Below are 20649 nucleotides of genomic sequence, written 5' to 3' on the forward strand. Positions count from 1 at the left end.
TAGCGGTGGCGGTGAGATTAAATACTGTAATGATACTGTAGCGTGAGACAAAAAGTAAACTAAACGCATCGCACCCAATCGACCATCTAAACCCACTTCTTACATGTCACGTGCTAAACATTTATTAATTTGATGTTTATTCTACTTCATCATCTCATTTTTATCATTGTTATTATTACGATGCATTATTAATTGCCTGTAAGAAAACTGCAATTTTATTTATTTATTTTAAGTTCATAGAATACTTGGAATTAGGATAAAAACATCATGAAAACTAGTAAATTCATCCTATTACAATTTGTTTTGTTTAAGCTCGCGATTTTGCAATAGTTCAAAGAAAAAAATTTAAAAAAATAAATAGATAATTTTTTTACTAAAAAATAGAATTTACTTTTTGATCTAATATATAAAATTTAGTTTATCAAAAAATAATCAGATTATAAAACCTCGTTAAAACAAAGGAAAAAACTCCACTTATATAAAACAATTAAATTAATAATATAAACAAGGATGGAAGCCATGACTAAACAAGCGTTTCTTAAAAATTAAACAAGCTAGATATCTAATAATCAAACCCTAACTAGTAGAATTAGCACCTAAATCAATAAATCATAAGCTTAACGCTCCCATATTCGTGAATTAATTTCCTACAATAATTAGAGGACTTTTCTTTTCCATTTAGGGATGTACCTTATAAACATATTTATAAGTTTTAATAGTTAAATAATTAAATAAATTTTAGAGGGCCGTCATCTTTTCACCATATAATATCACTTTAGAAATCTACATTCTAACGTCAATTCGATACAATTCTGGTTGTTGAAAACTAAGCCATATGTGAGTAATTATTTGTTCTTATAATCAATCTTTAGTTATATATTAATGAATAACTGATGTTATACATTTATATAATCGAATAAGAAACTACCACATCATTTGAAATGAAAGTTTAGATAATGTCATCTTTTAAAATATTAACGTAAGCCTACTTTCTTTCTTTTTTTCTTTTCCCTCAAGTCCTCGACAACATAATCACCCAACTATTCATCGACATGCTTTTGTTTGCCTTGTTAAAATTCCTGATGACTAAAAAGCATGAAAACAGTCTTTAAGTTGACTGGAAAACCGTGTTTCATTCTCAAGCTTTTTAAGCACTCAAAAACCCTAGAAACTTCAAACCCTATTCCACCTTTTTAACATTTCTTGCAAGTAACTCTTCTTTCCATTTAGCTTGCGTAGTAGGTGAAGACTTTGAAACAAAACAAAAACAGTTGCAAGCTTTATGTGTATATCTATACTATCTTTGTTTTAGTTGAAGAGAATAGAAAGGTTAGAGTAACTATACGTAGGAATATTCCACGGATAAATTTGTTTCAACCTCTCATATATATACACCAAAGAATGTATTTTGGGGAACCCCAACTCTCGTGCATTTGCTAAGGTCGGTTGAGCCACAATGAATGGAGGAGTGGCAAGCACAAACGCAGCTGATGATCAATACAATCACCCTTGAAAGGGTATTTTTGTAGAATCCTTATACTTTTATAGTGTTATCGGGTAGGCTTGAAATACGGATTCTAGCATTTTTTGAAAAAGAATAAATACAAGTGATTAACAAATAAATTATACACGTGAAAGGTAATAAAAAGATTGATGGAGACAACGGTTTATATTGTAAATTCAAGAAGATTTTCATGCCAAGTGCTAACTTAAATTTTACAAGTAATGAAACTAAACACACTTCAAAACCACATACGGATTGAGTGCAGTTTCTTCTTTGTCTACAATTAAAGAAATAATTACTTTGGACAAATTTATTCGAAGGAAGAAAAAAATCTCTGAAAAAGTTAAAAATAATACTGGTATCATTTTGGCCAGACTTATCGTTCATCTTGCTCCCGATCATGGAATGATTGAAACGATAGCCGGAAAACCCATTTGGTGCGGAACTTCTTCCTTGAGTTCTTCAACTCTTGGTGGCTTTGGTTGTTAATGGCGACGGAATCAACAAAGGATTTCAAGCGTTGCATGGCGAGTTTAAGTGTATCTTCGGAGATATTAGCGAAGCAAACTCGGAACCACCCTGGTTCACTGCAATGACATGAAGAACCAGGAGAAATGTTCAGCTTAACATCGTAAACTATTCTCTTCCAAAGCTCCATTTCGGCTTCAAATGTGTTGGAGCTCAAAAGGTGTCTCATGTCGACCCAACAGAACAGCCCTGCATTGCTTTCTAAGCAACCGATGCCGGCTTTTTCTAGACCGGAAACTAGCTTGCTTTGTTGCTTTTGAAGCCGCTTGTGGTTTTTGGCCATGTATTCTTTCGTGAACTTCTTGTCGGATAACATGGCAGAGAGAAGGTACTGTGTTTGAGAAGAAACTAGACCGAAGCTGGACATTTTTGTGGCGGCGGCCACAACAATGGGATCGTTGGAGTAAATTGCACCAACTCGAAAACCAGGGAGACCTAGATCCTTCGAAAGACTGTAAACGATATGAACTCTTTCCCAGACAGGAGTTTGTTCGAGGCTTCGATCTTTTAAAACCTCCATGATACTAACGAAGCCTGGGGAGCTAAAAACAGTTCCAGAGTAAATTTCATCGCTGATTAAATGAATTTCTTTGTCCGTGATGAAGTTAATGAGAAGATCCAATTCGTCTCTTCTCATGGTTGTGCCCAATGGATTCGAGGGGTTGGTGACTAACACCCCTTTCACCCTCAGGTTCTTTCTTTGAGCTTGTTGATAAGCTTCTTCAAGGGCAGGTGCAGTGATTTGGAAGCGATTAGAACTGGTACATTGGATGGGTACAATTTCAACCCCAGTTCGCCATTTCAGGTCTCTATCGAATCTGTAAGAGAAAAGATGAACAAATTAATTATGTTTTAACATTTAGAGCAATACGTACGAAAGATGAACAGTTTTGAACATACCCTGGATAATACGGCGTCGGAAGGAGGAAAGCGTCGCCTTGTTCAGCGAGACAAAACATGAGAGTTTCATTAGCGGAAGTTGCACCGGCGGTAAGAACAATGTGATTTGGGTCAAAAGTTACTTTGTTCCCTCTGATTTCAGCCATGAAATCAACCAATGCCTGTGGAATCAAGTTATGAAAAGATCTAATATAAGTTAAGACATTGCAGAGTGGACCCATCGAGACTTATCTTTAAGGTCATAAAATAACCAAGTTTTTTTAGCTTACTTTTTTGAATGCAGGGAGGCCATGATAATCTTGGAAAAGAGCAAGCTCTTTGAATATGGATTGCCCATCTCTCTTAAAACCAGCTGCATCTGCGTTCTTAGCCAACCATGACTCAGGCAGATCAAACGATAGCTGAAAAAAAAAACACAAGTACATTTGAGACATTCCATTTCTACCATAGTACAAAGATCTTTAATTATAGAAAACAATGTACTCTGTATTTTTCTGGGTTTTTTTTTTAAATTTACCTGATTCTCTGCAAGACCCATTTGAATAATTCCCTGAGGATTGTTGACTTCATGGTATGGGTTTTTCTCGTATTCTTGCCATCCTAGGAAGTAAGAAGAATCTTGTCCATGAGAATTGCACGTGACTTTTCTCGACAACAGCCCCATAATCAATTTCCTTTTAAGCCTCTGATATAAGTTATGTGTACTTAGTAGCCTTTGCCTTTGGCCAAAAGTGTGAAAGCAATGCTTTGATCAAAACTAGCCAGGAAAAACAAAACATAAAACTAAAATGATAGTTTGCTGTTTGTTTGAACAAGTGTTGGGAAACAGAAAACTTTGATTGTTGTTGGTAATGGCTATGTCTTTCGGAATTGAGAGATATATATAAGGTAGAGAAAACTTTGAAAAAAATAAATTTATAAGCATAATACAGAACTTCAAACAATGCATTTGACCATAGAGACATAGGGGTTAGAATTTTTGAAAATTAAAAAAAAAATATTAGCATGATAGACAACTTCAAACCAATGCCTTTGACCATGGAGACAATGGGGTTTGAATTTAGGGTTGGTTTATATATCCTTTTTCATATATATATATCATCTTTGTAATTAAGAGAGAATATATTTTGTTTGGAAACACTTACCGTGTAGGAGACATATCCATCTTCTATACTCAAATTTTAGTAATCAACTGGGGTAATCATAGCATTCTATTTTTCATTTTTGTTCAAGATTTTTTTTTTCATTTTTGGTTTATAATGTTATGTTTAATGAAAACAAATCACAATTGGAGACCTAAAAGCCATACCGACAGCAAATCTAATTACAAAACAGCACCAGTGACCCACGAAGTCCATGCTGAGAGTGTGCAAATATGGTCCATATGTTCCCTTTCCTGACGTAACTCATCCAACCCTTGTCGGCCACTCTCTTCTTTAACCAGTTTAAATTCCCATGTTTCTTTGTTTTCCCCTGATTCTACAAAAATCAAAGCAGAATCTCCCCTTTTGAAGTTATATTCAAAACCCATAATAAGCATAGGATCTAATGAGACAAATTGAGAAAAAAAATTTTTAAGTATACATACATGCAAACATTTAGTGAATTTATAATAATTGTCTAATAACTTCAAGTGAAAGAGATAATGTTGGACATTTCGATTTTGGACCATAGAAATTACAAAGGAATTTGGGTTAAACTTGAATTATAAATAAGTGCACGACTGAGATTAGATAAATAGTAAAAAGAAAGAGAAAGAAGATGATGGTGAAATGAAAGAAAGAGTACATTACATGTCTGTCCAATTACTAAAAACCTTTGATGCTGCTGGGTAATAAAGCAAACAAAATAAACTAAAGATGAGTGGGCAGTTGAAAGGCTCGAGATAGATAAATATTAACCCAAGCAATTATTACTTCACCAACGTTTAACTAATAGTTTCCGCCCTTTGTTTCAGTAGCTACCTGATTTCTTTGTAAATGTTTTTGTTTGTCATGATATCACATGGGGAAGGTGACCCGCCAAACAAAGCTGGTAATAACCTTTAATTTGAAGCCATTAAAAATGTGTTTGTTTAATTCTTTTTTTAATTTGGGACAAAATGGGTTTGGTGAAAGGAATTAACTGGTAAGAGTTTAGGTAGGTGAGATGGGTTGTCGTGATGTGGCGCTCCGCTCGCAGGTTTTAAACTTTCGTTTCGGTCATCATCCAACTATTCTCAGCTTTATAAATTTTTAATTTTATATTCATTCTTGTTTTGATCACCTGGTGGTAAATTGATAATGAAAATAATGATACGACATTTTTTTAACTGGTATAATAATACATTTAGTTATTAATACTTATATATTCAAATGAAATTAATGATATGATGTTTTTTTACCTGGTATAAAAATATATTTTTCTATCAATTTGATTCTAATTCTAAATATTTAATAAATTTAACCTTTCAAACACTTCTTGAGAATTGCAATATACGGGGATTTTAGTTTCTGAGTCATTTAAATTTCTACTTTTTATTGTATTTAATGGTTACCTAATTTAATCCTTGTTGTTGGAAAAATTAAAAAAACTAAATAGAATTTTTAGTTTTTAATTGATTCTATTTTATCTGCTAAATCATCTATAAAGAAAAATTGCAACTTTGATGTTAATTATTCTGGATTTTTAGTTTTTTGGAATTGGATATTCAGTGATGATCTAATTGTTTGGTTTCTAAGTAATAATATATTTGCACGTGTTATTTATTACATGTGATATTTGCACAACTAGAGAGGTTTTTTTGGGGAGTTATAAATTTATAGACGTAGAATGCCTCTGTTTTAAAATTTTAAAGCTCTAGTTAGGAAGTTTGAGAATCAAATTGCTAGAACATGATGTAAATGTAAATGGTTAAATTAATTAAATTATTTTAAATTAAGATCAAATTGATAGAATATGCAAGTATCGAGAATTGAATGTGTTATTATACCCGTTAGAAAAAGGTCATGTCATTATTTCCGTTATCAATTTAACAACGGTTGACCAAAATAGGAACAAGTACAAAATTTACTTGAAAATTTTTAATATCAAGTGAGCAAAATAAAAGTATGAAGATAGTAGAATAACTATTTTTTATTAAATTAAATAAATTACATTTATATTTAATTTTTTATTTGTGTTTATAAAAATTATGTATTTATATTTTTTTATTTTTATAAAGAGAAAAAAAAAGTGAGGGACAGCTCACAATCACGTAGTCTTTTGAGTTTATTGGAGAAGGTGGTTGGTTTACTTGAAGAAACAGCCTTGAACGCAAACTCTTGGACTAAAACGGGGACCATTTCATTACGTGTAAAGCCCTTTCTCTCTCATTTTTTTTAAATATATATATATACACTTAACACAACATTAACAAATTAAGTGAAGTAAATAATATTATTTTATATTTATTATTTAAAACAATATCATTTGATATATCAAACTCCATATGAATATTTATGTGCAAAGTACAATTAAAAGCCATTTTTTTCACTATTTATCGAAATGGGCTTGGTAAATAATTATTTATTGGAATGGACCATTTTTCCCGAAAATGTGTCCACGTTAGCGCAATGTCTGGGTACGTGACAGGAAAACACGTCCTCAAGGGCGCGCTTTGTCCACGTGGACAGAAAGCGCGCTAACGTGGACACGTTTTGTTGCCACGTCAGCGCGTCCTAGGGGACGCGTGTTCCTTGCGAGTGAACAGTGCCAACGGTCATTTTTTTGACCATTGGCCCCCCAACGGTAAAAAAAAACTATAAAAACCCTCCACCCTTTCATTTTTTTTTACAAATTAATCATTTCTCAATTTCCTCTCAAATTGCTCTCAATTTCCTTCCAAATTTCTCTCAAATTCATATTTAATCTCAATTTGCTCTCAATTTCCTCTTAAATTTCTCTTAAATCCCTATTTTTAATTATTTTTAAAAAAATTTTAATTTTTTAAAAATGTTTTTTAAATCGTAAAAATTTATACGAATTTAGCAATGGCTGGAGAATTGATTCGTTTTGATAACAAGCACATATCCGTCGAACAAATGAAAATGGTAAGTGTTAAATTTATTTTTAAATATTATTTAAGATTTTTTATTTATGTATTTTTAAATAATTATTAATTTATTATTTGTTATAAAAGTCTGTAGATCGGATATTGAAATGCTATATCTGGAATATGCATGGTCCTTCATCACCGTTGGTAGAGAATTACCTGCGAGAAGTGGGTTTTTGGCACGTGGCGACGGTAGGCCGGGGATGCAAGTTGGACCCGAAACTTATCAGTGCGTTGGTTGAGAGGTGGAGACCCGAAACACACACATTCCATCTTCCATGTGGAGAGTGCACTATCACTTTGGAAGATGTCAATCTGCAATTGGGATTGCCAGTGGACGAGTACCTAGTCACCGGGTCTGTTCAATCTGGCAATTGGGGAGCGGTGTGCTACGAGCTTTTGGGCGCTATTCCGGAGAAAATTAACGGAGGTCGGATTGAGATGGGCTAGTTACAAAACACATTCCCAGATCCGGATGATAATTCAGCCGAAGTAGAAAAAATCCGATATGCTCGGGCATACATTCTTCAGATAATTGGAGGTTATCTGATACCGGACTTGTCACGGAACCTCGTACATCTAAGATGGCTGCAAAAACTCGTTGATTTTAGAGCAGTTGGTGAATTGGGTTGGGGGTCTGCCGTGTTGGCAACATTATATCGGGAGATGTGCGGGGCGACGCGACCCAGTAAAACGAAAATCAGAGGTTGCCTGTCACTACTGCAGTCATAGGCACGATTTCGCTTTCCATTTTTACGTCCTCGAGTGGACCACCCATAGACAATCTCACTCATAACGAGGTAAATTTTATATTAGATTTTATAATTATTACGTAGGTTTTTAAAAATAATAGTATGCTAAAAATTTATTTAATTAGGTGGAACCATCCGGCAAGTTATGCTCGATTACCTACCTGTCTTGAAGATATACGGCTTCTATTAGACCAACAGTCGGAAGCAAATGTAAGTGTAAGGCCCAATTTTATGCCCAGGCCCGAATATTAAAACAATAAACAACAGTCCAATTACAAAATAAACCCAAAACCCAACTAACCTAGCCCAATACCCTAAACCAACCTAGCCCAATCCTAAAACTACCTGAGCCCAAATTTTAAAACCCTAACAGCCCATCTGCTTGAAAGATTCCAGCAGCAAGCCCTAGCTCCCACCATTGTCAGCCGCCGCTCCACCTCCTCGTCCACCACGCCCCACGCGTCTGACACCCCCACTTGCTCCACCGTGCCCACCACCTGCAACAGAGACAGAAACAACAGCAAAGAAAGCATGCGATGATGGGGAAAATGATAAACAAAAGGAACAAAACAAATATATTGGCTTTAAAAGCCGAAATCTGTCATGGGAACGGGGGGATTTTTTTCTTTTCATTTTTCAACTGTAATGCTACTTAAGAATACAAGAAAAAAGCAGATTCAAGCGAGAAAGACCAAAAACAGAAAAGGCAGTCAGATCTAAGGTTTTTTATTGTTCAAAAACTCTCTATTACATATTTTTACATAGCATAAATCTAAAAAAGGGAGTTAGCAAAAAAAATAAAAAATTTTTACCTTTCCGGCCACCGCGTGCGGTGGCCGGCGCCGGCGCCGGCGAGCCTCCGGTGGCCGTCCGGTACCCCCCCTTTTGCCGGAAATCGCTCCGTGCCCTCCCTCTCCCTCTTTCTTCCCTTTTTTTCCCTCACCTGGTCTCAAATGAATTTTTTCAAAAAATTTTAGCTTTTATAGGGGACCAAAACGCACCGTTTTGGTCCCCCCTTGTTTAATGATAAAACGACGTCGTTTCGGACGTGGAGCGAGTCGACCCGACCCACACCAGGGTAGGATCCACGTGTTTTTGAGCGGAAGGGCTATTTGCGCAATTGGCCCTTCCGCATTTTTATATTTCGCAATTAAGTTATTCGTTGTTTATAAATTGACCCTGAAATCCATTACACTTTGCGATTTAGTCCCCCTTCCAACGGTGTCGTTTCAAGTGTTTGGACAAATTATTTATTTGATCCCCTATAGTTTAACGCGCGTTCTGATAAGTTCATTCTCCTTTAATTTCTTTCAAAATTCGCCCCAGAGATTTGGTTTTTAATCCAATCTCATCCCTTCTTCAATTTTTTACCTTAAATTTCATAATATTTTTGCTGTTTAACTCAATTTTTAAATATAAATTGTTATATATATAATATTATTATCATTGTTGTTTTATTATTATTGTATTATATTTAACTATATATATATTGTTTCGTTTCTATTATTATATACATATATCATATATTCATTAATATTAATATTTGTTCACATATTTCATTACATATATATATAGGTATTTTTGTGTATATGGTATTATTTTCATGTATTCATTTATTTATATCATTTTTTTTATAATTATATTAGGCATACACTTGTAAATATCGTGCTATTCGTATATTTCCCATCATCTCATACAAATATCTTTGCATTATTCGTCATACATTTTTTTCATTTTTATGTATATGTTTTAGATATCACAACATTTATATATTTTCGCATTATGTTACGTATACATTTTTGTCTTTACTATTGTGATTATTAGTATATGTTTTTTATATTTATGAATATATCTTTAATACATATAAGTGTATATTTATTATTAATAGATGTTTTCAACACTATTATTATGTATATTATGTGAATATTTTAACATTATATTATAAATTTATATATATTATGCATATATATATATACCCCCTTTTTTAAATATTATATTTTTACATATATATGTAGATATACGTACTTATACCTATTTAAACATATTTTTTTCACACTTCATAATTTTTATACACTTACATATATTTATGCATATTTTACATCATATACATACTTATATATTTTATACTCTTAAAAATGCTTTTTGTATATTTCATATATTTTATAATTCACATACATATATCTTATATTATCACGATTTGTAAGTATATAAATATACATTTACATTTTTTAAATATTTATCGATTTCATATATGCGTATATACTTATCTATGTTTTCATATTCTGTAATATATATATATTTCTTATTTTATGGTTTTAAATTATACATGCATATACATTTTTACATAATTGTATTTATTGTCATCATTGTTATTGGGTGCTTGTTTATTTATTCATATACACTTGTGCTTTTTTTTAAATGTTAGTTCTATTTATTTATTTGTATGCCTTGTGTATGTAATCACCTCGTCATTTCATTTTGCCTATTGTATTGTTGTTACTCACTTTACTTTGCTTACCTTGTCGTATTCGTTATTGTCAAGCATTAACACCAAACATCAAAAGGAAAATTTTTCTAAATAAGGCAATATTTCGCGTTTGGAAAATCGAGAAAACGTGCCCTAACGTGCTGGGTTTCGATTTCTCGTTCGACCAAATAGCCAAATATCCTTTTTAAACTTTTAAATAAGGCGATATTTCGCGTTTGGAAAATCGAGGAAACGTGCCCTAACGTGCTGGGTTTCGATTTCTCGTTCGACTAAACAGCCAAATATCCTCTTAAAGCTTCAAAATATAGTTTTATTAAACTATAAGGTGATCTTGGTTTCGATGGTTTAGGGTATCGTGTCCTAATGTGCTGGATGTGATATTCCTTCGGAACAAGAGAATCTTATATTTCAATTCACGTTATCAGAGTTTTCTTTTAAGGATCGTATTTTTTTAAAACCCTTCAAATTTTCAATTTTCGACACTAAGACACTAATTAATCAACTAGGTACCAATTTTGGGCGTATCGAGGGTGCTGATCCTTCCTCGTGCGTAACTGACTCCCGAACCCGTTTTTTTTTTTAAATTTCACAGACCAAAATCTTTGTTTTAATAAAAATTAAATCGTTTATTAAAAACAACCACTTTTCAAGGTGACCCGATCACACCTCATCAAAAAGGATCGGTGGCGACTCCCGTTTTCATTCTTTTTTTTATCCAAGTCGACCCCGTTTTCATTCAAAAAAATGGTGTCAACAGCTTGGCGACTCCGCTGGGGAAATAAGAGAGTCAAGCCACGTGTTGATTATTTCTTGTCTTTTGTCGAAAGTTGAAAATTCGATTTAAATTTACGATCCTCTCATCTTTTGTTTTGAGTTACATTTTTATCGTGTTCTGTATTTTATTTTATACTTCCGCACATTCCATTGCATGACCGTTGGTCACACCTTTTAAGTGGGAGTGAGAAACTACGCCTTCGTGAGGTTTTCACCTCCGCATGGGATAGTGAATCGCTTCCGGGATACATCCGTACCTATGTCTTCGTGAGATTTTCATCTCCGCATGGCCATAGGGAAATGTATTCCCCTGAACTGAACTCGGTCCATATGAGCCTATAATGGGTGAGGATCGAGGAATCTGCTGGTTCAGGTACCCTCACTTTAGAACCAAACCACACATAGCGAGCCATAAGAACCCACCGAGATAGAGCTATTCTAGACCCTAGTGCTTACCGAATAGATGCTTTATTTATTATTGTTTATTTTAAATCCTAGATCTAATTTGCTTTGTTTGTGATTGCATGGCATTTTCATTTCAAAAGAGGTGTCGATTCACGTTCAGTATAGATAGAAAGCTTATCATGGAAAAGAGGTTTCTTGATAAAGTAGAAGACAATGCAGCTGTACGATTATGGGCTGAGACGATGTGGAGAGAGAAGGGCGATAGTCTTGCAGAAGGGTACGTATCAGAGTTATGGGACTTCACCCGTATCAGCGTAGTCCAAAATGATCTGCGAGAAATGAAGGAAATATGGGATCAATGGGACGACGGGACCAAGCAGATGTTTTACTGTGATTACGGGGACTTGCCTCACCTACTTGGTGTCAAAGTGGACAAGCATTTATTCCGAGCCCTAGCCCAGTTTTGGAATCCTGCTTACAGTTGTTTCACTTTTGGAAAAGTGGACTTGGTGCCCACCGTGGAAGAATATACGACCTTGCTTCGGTGTCCAAAGATTCAAATTGACAAAGCCTATTCTAGAGCTGCTAGTGTCCCAACATTATTAAAAAAATTGATGAGCATTACAGGGATGAGCGAACAGTGAGTCGCTGCCCGGATCCAACAGAAGGGAGACAGTAAATGCGTTCCTTGGAAAAGCTTGCGAGATTTAGTATTAGCACACCCCGATGTAAAGAAAAGAGTGGATGTCTTCGCTCTAGGTATCTATGGTTTGGTAATTTTCCCTAGAGCTTTAGGGCACGTAAATGAGGCCGTCTCTGATTTGTTCGATCGGCTTAGTAAGGGAGTCACGCCCATCCCGGCAATCTTAGCAGAAACCTTCAGATCTCTAAGCGCATGTCGAAGAGCAGGGGAGGGAAGGTTCATCGGATGCGCACAGCTACTATTGGTGTGGTTCCATAGTCACTTTTGGAAGATGGAGAATGTCTCTTATCGAGTCTTCTCAGAAGGTTATTCCCCGTTGAAGGAACAAGTTGCTACACCAAGACGAGACGACATCACGGAAGAGAAGTGGATGACGATTCTCCAAAATCTTCAGGAGGATGACGTTGAATGGAAAGCTCCTTGGATGGTACCCGACGAGATCCTGTATCGATGTGGTGATTTCGACTGGGTCCCTTTACTCGGAATTTGGAGAGCTGTCGGTTATGCCCCTTTACTCGTATTAAGACAATATAGATCGAGACAGTTCATACCAGCAACACAAGGGTTGGCTCAATGTGAGTTTTCTTATAAGGATGAAAACTACAAGAGAAAAACTCGAGAAATATCTAACGCTTGGAAACAGGTTCACCGAATGAAAATATTTACCATAGGAGCGATGGCAACTTCAGAATATTATGGGTGGTGGAGTAAAAGAGTCAATGACAACATCCCTAAGCCGAGGGAAGATTGCGTTCAGTCTATAGAGGAGCATCTACAAGTAGTTCCGTCAGAATTAGAGATCATCAAACGAGACTTTGAGAAAAGAAATTCTGAGTTGGGAAAGAGGATAGAACAGTTAGAAGAAGAAAGAGTGCATTTGGGATTAGACATCGATATCCACAAGCTAGAAGCCGAGAAATTAAGGAAGGGAAAGAACAAAGCTGAAGAGGATTTGGATAGTCTAAAAACAGATTACAAGAAGCTGCGATTGTCGATGAGAACTGTCGGTCTGGGCAAAACGTCAGAGCAGTGGCGACAAGAGATCAATGAGGAAAAGAATAGGGCCGATCAGTGGGAAAAGAAATTTCAAGATGCTCGAGCTCGAGAAAACGCTTTGGAAAGGAGTTTGTTAGAGTGCCGAAATGAGAAGGCAGGATTAAAAGCCAAGGTGACAGAGCTAGAAAAGTCACTTCACTCGTACCGTAGTCGCAACTCCATGGTCGAATTAAGAGCAAGCTTAAATAAGATCGAAGAACTGAAGGAAAAGGTAGAGGAGCTTGAGGACGCATTACACAATTCTGAGCTACGAATGGAGCTTCTTGAGAGGAGTAATGATCAATGGCAAGAGCAATTCCATCATTCTCAAAGGCAGATTAGAGACAGAGATTACGTTATGGGCGAAGCTGTGACTCAAGTGCGGGAAGTGGCTGATCATCTGCAAACATTAGCAGTTCAGGCCGATGTATTGAGTTTAAAATATGAGTCAGAATCAAGCCGAGGTCGAGATTTAGCTTGGCTTCTTAGGAAGGTTAAGGCCTTGGGTATAAAGGCGAAGTCGTATATGTAATTTATTTTATGTAAAGAAATTTGCTTTCTAGTTGAGTTTTCTAATGAAATTGAATTCGAATCAATGCCTCTTTTTGCATTCATTTCATACATTTGCATTACATCATATGCAGTGAGTTTCATAAAATGACCCTAATAAAATTAAATTATGACAGTTACCCTGGAAACCAACAAAAATCTAATCAAATATCACTACGGTACTCGTCGCCAAACAAAAGTAATGGATCAAAGGATGGAAAGATTGGAACAGTTGCAACGAGAGATGCAAGATCAGATGCATGAACGACTGGAAAAAATCCAGCAGGACATGTTAGAATCCCAGAACACTGTGATGAACCAATTAAAGCAGTTATTGGCTGGAGGGAATAACAAAGGAAAAGACCCCGTAGTTGATGCTGGGGAGGATCACGATGACCCTGTTTATCCTCCAGGTTTTACCCCAACTAACATCCAAGCACAACCAGAGGTGTACCCACAGAGGATACCGGTTACCATTAGACCTCAATGTCTGGCTAGTGCCTCGGTACCAGTGCATTTTCAAATGGGCTCGGGTTCTAATCCCGGGGATAATCCCACTAATCCTGTGGTCCCGGACCTCGATGATGTGGTAGAAACAGAAAAAACAAGAATGAACCTGCCAAAACAGCTGGAGGACCGATGTAGATGGTTAGAGGAAAAATTTAGAGTCATGGAGAACATCGACTATCATCGCGGGGTTGACGCCAAGGATCTGAGTCTGGTCCCTGATTTAGTACTCCCACCTAAGTTCAAAATGCCGGAATTCGAAAAATATAATGGGACTAGTTGTCCTGAAGCTCATATAACTATGTTCTGTCGAAGAATGACAGGATACGTAACAACGATCAGCTGTTAATCCACTGCTTCCAGGACAGTTTGATCGGATCTGCAGCCAAATGGTACAACCAACTGAGTCGTGCTAAAGTTAGTTCATGGAGAGACTTGGCGCAAGCTTTTATGAAGCAATACAGTCATGTAACGGATATAACACCCGATCGAATTACGTTACAAAACATGGAGAAAAAGCCTAGCGAGAATTTCAGGCAGTACGCCCAACGATGGAGAGAAGTGGCAACACAAGTCCAGCCACCCCTTTTGGAAAAAGAGGTCACCATGTTGTTTATCAACACTTTGAAAGCCCCGTTCATCAACCACATGTTGGGGAGTGCTACCAAGAGCTTCTCGGACATGGTAATGTCCGGTGAAATGATTGAGAACGCGGTAAGGAGCGGTAAAATTGACACGGGGGAAAACTTCAAAAGACCAGCCCCAAGGAAAAAGAGGGTGAAGTAAACAACGTAAGCACATATAGCAAGAGCCATTCAAAACCGATTACTGTTGGCCCTCCAAAAATGATAACCGCTAGTCACCAAGCCCCCTCGAGGCAGGAACCCAACACAAGGCCCAATACAAGGACTAACACAGAGAGACTTCAGTTCACGCCCATTCCAATAACATACGGGGAACTGTATCAGAAGTTATTTGATGCACACATAGTATCTCCATTTTATCTCGAGCCCATGCAACCTCCATATCCCAAATGGTATGACACGAACGCCCAATGTGAATACCATGCAGGGATACCAGGACACTCAATTGAGAACTGTACTGGGTTTAAAAAGGCGGTGGAAAGGTTCATTAAGATGGGGATCGTGAAGTTTGACGACCCATTAGGACCCAACGTAGCAGCGAATCCGTTACCCAACCATGCTGATAAAGGGGTAAACGCAATAATCGAAGGTGAGAAAAAGAGAATCAAAACCGACATTGCAGAGATAAAAACCCCATTGAGTTGGGTCTGGAGACAAATGATAGAAGGAGGTCTCATCAAACAAGATTCAAAAGAAAGGCCCGAAGGAACGAAGACGTACTGCGAGTTTCATGCTGAAGAAGACCATGACATTCGAAACTGCACTGAATTCAAGGCCTTGGTGCAAAATCTGATGGACAACAAAGAGCTAGAATTTTATGAAGAGATCAAAGGACTTGAAAATGGAGAAGTTTATGCCTCGGAGGAGGGGCCTACGGGAAAGGCCCCAAATCACCCAGTGGTGATTATTTCAAGGCCAACGAGTACAGGATCGGAATACAATGGCGCCAAGGGTCATAATCCAAAAACCTGTAGCCTTTCCTTACAAGGATAGCAAAAAGGTTCCTTGGAATTACGACTGCAATGTGATGATCACGGGAGAGGAGAACCCGATAAATGCTTCAGAAGAGGGTAATGACGCAGGTTTCTATACGCGTAGTGGAAAACGTTACGACCTGGGAAATACCAAAAGGGAACCTATAAAAGGAAAAGCCTTGGCGGTTGAACAAAATAAAACGAAGACGACCGGAATTGAACCGCAAATTAACACACCGGTGACCGAAAATGAGGCTAGAGAATTCCTAAAATTCTTGAAGCATAGTGAGTATAGCGTGGTGGAACAATTGCATAAGCAACCCGCTCGCATCTCAGTGCTCGAGTTACTTCTAAGTTCAGAGATACATCGTAATGCGTTGGTAAAAGTGCTAAATGAGACCTATGTCGCTAAAGATATCTCAGTGAACAAATTGGATCGCCTGGTTAACAATATAAATGCCGATAATTTCATTTCTTCAACGATGATGAGATCCCGCCAGGTGGTATGGGATCTACCAAGGCCTTGCACATCACTGCCCGTTGCAAGGGGTGTATACTACCGGCAGTACTCGTGGACAATGGATCGGCCCTGAATGTTTTACCCCTGTCCACATTAAACAGTTACCTGTGGACAGTTCTCACATGAAATCATGTCAAAATATAGTGAGAGCATTTGATGGCACTGAGAGAAAAGTGATGGGGAGAATCGAGATACCTCTATTGATTGGTCCAAATACATACGAGGTAGACTTTTTGGTAATGGATATTAAACCATCTTACAATTGCCTATTGGGGAGGCCTTGGATCCATTCTGCAGGAGCTGTACCATCGTCACTTCACCAAAAGTTAAAATTGGTGATGGAGGGTCGATTGGTGACTATAGATGCAGAAGAAGACATCATTGCATCAGTCACCGATGATATGCCATACATAGAGGCCGATGGTGAAGCGATAGAATGTTCATTCCGATCATTGGAATTCGTAAATGCCACATTTGTCATCGAGATGAGCAAAATCCCAGAGCCTAAGATATCCAAAGCTACGTCAATGAGCTTACAGCTAACGATGGGAAAGGGAGCATTGCCTGGAAGAGGATTGGGAAAATACCTCCAGGGAAGGGTCGGAGTACCGATCCTAATTAACAAACAGGACCGTTATGGTTTGGGATATAAGCCTAATGCGAGGGAAAGGAGGAAAGAGATGGAGAAAAAGCAGAAAAGAGAAGAGCACATTTGGGCGGGATAGAAGTCAAGTGGGGACCGATGACCTTTCCCCATATATCTAAGACTTTTGTTTCAAGGGGAATTGTCTACCCTGAAGAGAAGGATGAGGTTACAGAGGAAGGATTGAGAGGTTGGACATTAATGCCATATCCGCGGAAGAAAGGGTGGAAAGGAATTTATCGGGCATTCGTCCTTACGAACCTGGAAGTGTTTTGAATAACTGGACTGCAGAAGAGATCCCTGTAACATTTAGAACTAATTCAGAGTAATATTCAGAACACTTGTCGCCCTAAGCCTGGGGGCGATAAGAATCTTTTGTAAAAGGCACATGTCCAAAATCTAATTTCAGTGAAAACTTATCATTCAGTTTCATCTTGAGCAAATATTCTTTCATTCTTTTCATTCCCTTTATAATCATAGTATGCATACAAGTATTCTTAGATTCTTTTATTTGGGCCTCCATTTGTTCCAATAACAGGTCTTCAGATATCAACGAGATGAGCGACTCTGTTACTAATTCAGAGTCTCTATTTGAGCAAGACATGAGTATAGATAATCCTCAAGATTTTGAAGGTGACCAAGACAGCGTTTTATCTCCGGATTTGTTAAGAATGATGGAAGAAGAAGAAAAACAAATTCTACCCTATAAGGAATCAGTAGAAGTCGTGATCTTAGAAGAGGGCAGAGAGGTAAAAGTTGGCGCTTGCATTGCCAAGGAAACAAGGCGAGACCTTGTTGAGTTGCTTCAAGAGTTTAAAGATGTCTTCGCATGGTCCTACCAAGATATGCCAGGTTTAAGTACTGATATTGTGGTGCACCGATTGCCTATAAAGGAAGAATGCAAACCAGTCCAACAAAAGCTTCGAAGGATGAGGCCTGATATCTTGCTAAAAATAAAGAAGAAGTCAAGAAGCAATTCGATGCTGGTTTCTTACAGGTGGTCAAGTACTCAGAATGGGTAGCCAATATAGTCCCTGTTCCTAAGAAAGATGGGAAGGTGCGAATGTGTGTGGACTACAGAGACTTGAACAAAGCCAGCCCAAAAGATAATTTCCCACTGCCTCATATCGATACCTTGGTAGACAACACGGCCGGATACTCACTGTTCTCTTTCATGGATGGTTTCTCCGGGTACAACCAAATTAAGATGCTTTCTGAAGACAAGGAAAAGACCACATTCATAACGATGTGGGGGACGTTTTGTTATAAAGTGATGCCTTTTGGATTGAAAAATGCGGGAGCAACATATCAGAGAGCCATGGTAGCATTATTCCATGATATGATGCATAAAGAGATAGAAGTTTATGTTGATGACATGATCGCAAAATCCAGAACAGAAAGGGAACACGTGCAAGTTCTGAGAAAACTGTTTCTGAGGTTAAGGAAGTTCCAGCTAAAACTTAACCCAGCCAAGTGTACTTTCGGGGCTAGATCAGGAAAACTGCTAGGATTCTTAGTCAGCGAAAAGGGAATCGAAATTGACCCAGACAAAGTTAAGGCCATACAAGAATTACCTCCGCCAAGTACTCAAAAAGAAGTTCGGGGTTTCCTAGGAAGACTAATTACATCGCTCGATTCATTTCACAATTAACTGAGAAATGTGACCCCATATTCCGCTTCTTAGGAAACACAATCCAGGTGTATGGGATGAGGAGTGCCAGGAAACTTTCGAAAGAGTTAAACATTACTTGTCCAACGCCCCAGTACTGATGCCACCTTGCCCTGACAAACCACTATACTATACTTGGCAGTATTGAGAATTCCATGGGGTGCGTGCTCGGCCAACATGATGAGTCAGGACGAAAAGAAAGAGCGATCTATTATCTCAGTAAGAAGTTACTGAATGCGAAACGAGATATTCGCCAATTGAAAAATTATGTTGCGCATTGGTTTGGACTACTCGGAGATTGAGACAATACATGTTGTACCATACGACTTGGTTAATCTCAAAGTTAGACCCTCTGAAATACATGATGGAGTCAACTGCTCTAAACGGAAGGATGGCCCGATGGCAAATTCTACTATCTGAATTCGACATAACCTATGTGAATCAAAAGGCTGTAAAAGGGAGCGCGATAGCAGATTTCCTAGCAAGTAGAGCCCTGGACGATTATGAGCCTTTGAACTTTGACTTCCCAAATGAGGATCTGATGTATGTGGCAACTACTGAACGGCACACAAGAAGGCAATACTTGGAAATTAAATTTTGACGGAGCCTCAAATGCCATGGGCAACGGGATTGGGGCAGTCTTGGTATCTCCAAACGGTGATCATTATCCTTTCACCAGTAAACTAGATTTGATTGCACAAATAACATGGCGGAATATGAAGCATGTATCATGGGAATCCGCGCGGCTATGGAACGCAAATCAAGGTACTTGAGGTATATGGGGATTCGCATTGGTAATTTATCAGCTCAAAGGCGAATGGAAACAGAGACCCTAAGTTGATTAGTTACCGAAGGATAGTCCTAGAATTGATTGAGGAGTTTGACGACATCACTTTTTGTTATCTCCACGAGACGAGAATCAGATGGCCGACGCTTTAGCTACATTGGCTTCCATGATCAAAGTAAATAGACCAGAGGATGTGAAGCCTATCCAAATGAGCATTTATGATGCTCCAGCCCACTGTTGTAATATTGACGGGAAGAAGAAAAGGACGACAACCCTTGGTATAGGACATATTGCGATACGTGAAAAATGTGAATACCCAAACCAAGCAACTGAGAATGACAAAGAATGTTGAGGAGGCTGCAGTGGTTACGTCTTAGATGGGAAATCCTGTACAAAAGGAAAAGATCAGGTGCTGTTAAGAGTGTAACGCTGTGGAGCAAGCAATTTGGAAAAGTCCATGATGTATTGTGGAACAGCTAACGTTTCACAATGGCCAGACAGATCATGAGATTGGATATATGGTCTACCATGGAAGGAGACTGCATCAAGTATGCTAAGAAGTGCCATAAATGCCAGATTTACGGAGACAAAATTCATGTGCCTCCATCACCTCTTCACGTCATGACTTCCCCATGGCCTTTCTCCATGTGGGGCATGGACGTCATTGGGCCGATATCGCCAAAGGCTTCAAACGGACATCGTTTCATTTTGTAGTGATTGACTACTTTACTAAGTGGGTAGAGGCTACTTCTTACGCCAACGTCAAAGACAGCGTCAGAAGTTTTAAAGAAGGAAATCATATGTCGGTATGGAATGCCTGAAAGGATCATATCAGACAACGCATAATTGAATAATAGCAGATAGCAGGTTGTAATCAATTCAAGATAAGCACCACAACTCATCCCATATCGTCGAAGAATGCTAGCAGAAAAATACAAAAGGAAGAGAGATTGGATAAATTGCCATTCGCCCTCTATGCTTATCGAACATCCGTCAGGACTTTCTACCGGGCAACACCATTCTCTTTGGTTTATGGAATGGAGGCAGTGCTACCAATTGAGGTTGAAATTCCCTCTCTCGAGTTTTTTCAGAACTAAAGTTAGACGAAGCAGAATGGGTCCAAGCCCTATGATCAGCTGAACTTGATTGAAGAAGGAGGTTAAGAGCTATCCGTCATGGTCAAATGTACCAGAAA

General features: G+C 37.8%; 1 protein-coding gene across 1 annotated transcript; it reads right to left on the reverse strand.

The window, feature by feature from the left end:
* Positions 1–1670: 1670 nt before the first annotated feature.
* Positions 1671–3879, reverse strand: LOC121223641 (1-aminocyclopropane-1-carboxylate synthase 3). The gene is made up of 4 exons (XM_041105562.1): positions 3450–3879; positions 3202–3333; positions 2933–3093; positions 1671–2850 (listed from the first exon to the last, which is right to left on the reverse strand). Exons 1-4 carry the CDS (start codon positions 3594–3596, stop codon positions 1881–1883), a joined length of 1410 nt encoding a protein of 469 aa, XP_040961496.1. The 5' UTR covers positions 3597–3879; the 3' UTR covers positions 1671–1880.
* Positions 3880–20649: the final 16770 nt, after the last annotated feature.

Source organism: Gossypium hirsutum, chromosome D11, assembly GCF_007990345.1.
Source record: "Gossypium hirsutum isolate 1008001.06 chromosome D11, Gossypium_hirsutum_v2.1, whole genome shotgun sequence".
In the NCBI taxonomy this organism is placed as follows: Eukaryota; Viridiplantae; Streptophyta; class Magnoliopsida; order Malvales; family Malvaceae; genus Gossypium; species Gossypium hirsutum.

Bases quoted from the DNA above. Each gene is read 5' to 3' on its own strand.
- LOC121223641 (XM_041105562.1), bottom strand. From the start codon at position 3,596: ATGGGGCTGTTGTCGAGAAAAGTCACGTGCAATTCTCATGGACAAGAT. The intron at 3,334-3,449 runs GTAAATTTAAAA...TTTTTTTTTCAG, and splicing joins TGGGTCTTGCAGAGAATCAG to CTATCGTTTGATCTGCCTGA. The intron at 2,851-2,932 runs GTATGTTCAAAA...TTTCTCTTACAG, and splicing joins CCGACGCCGTATTATCCAGG to ATTCGATAGAGACCTGAAAT.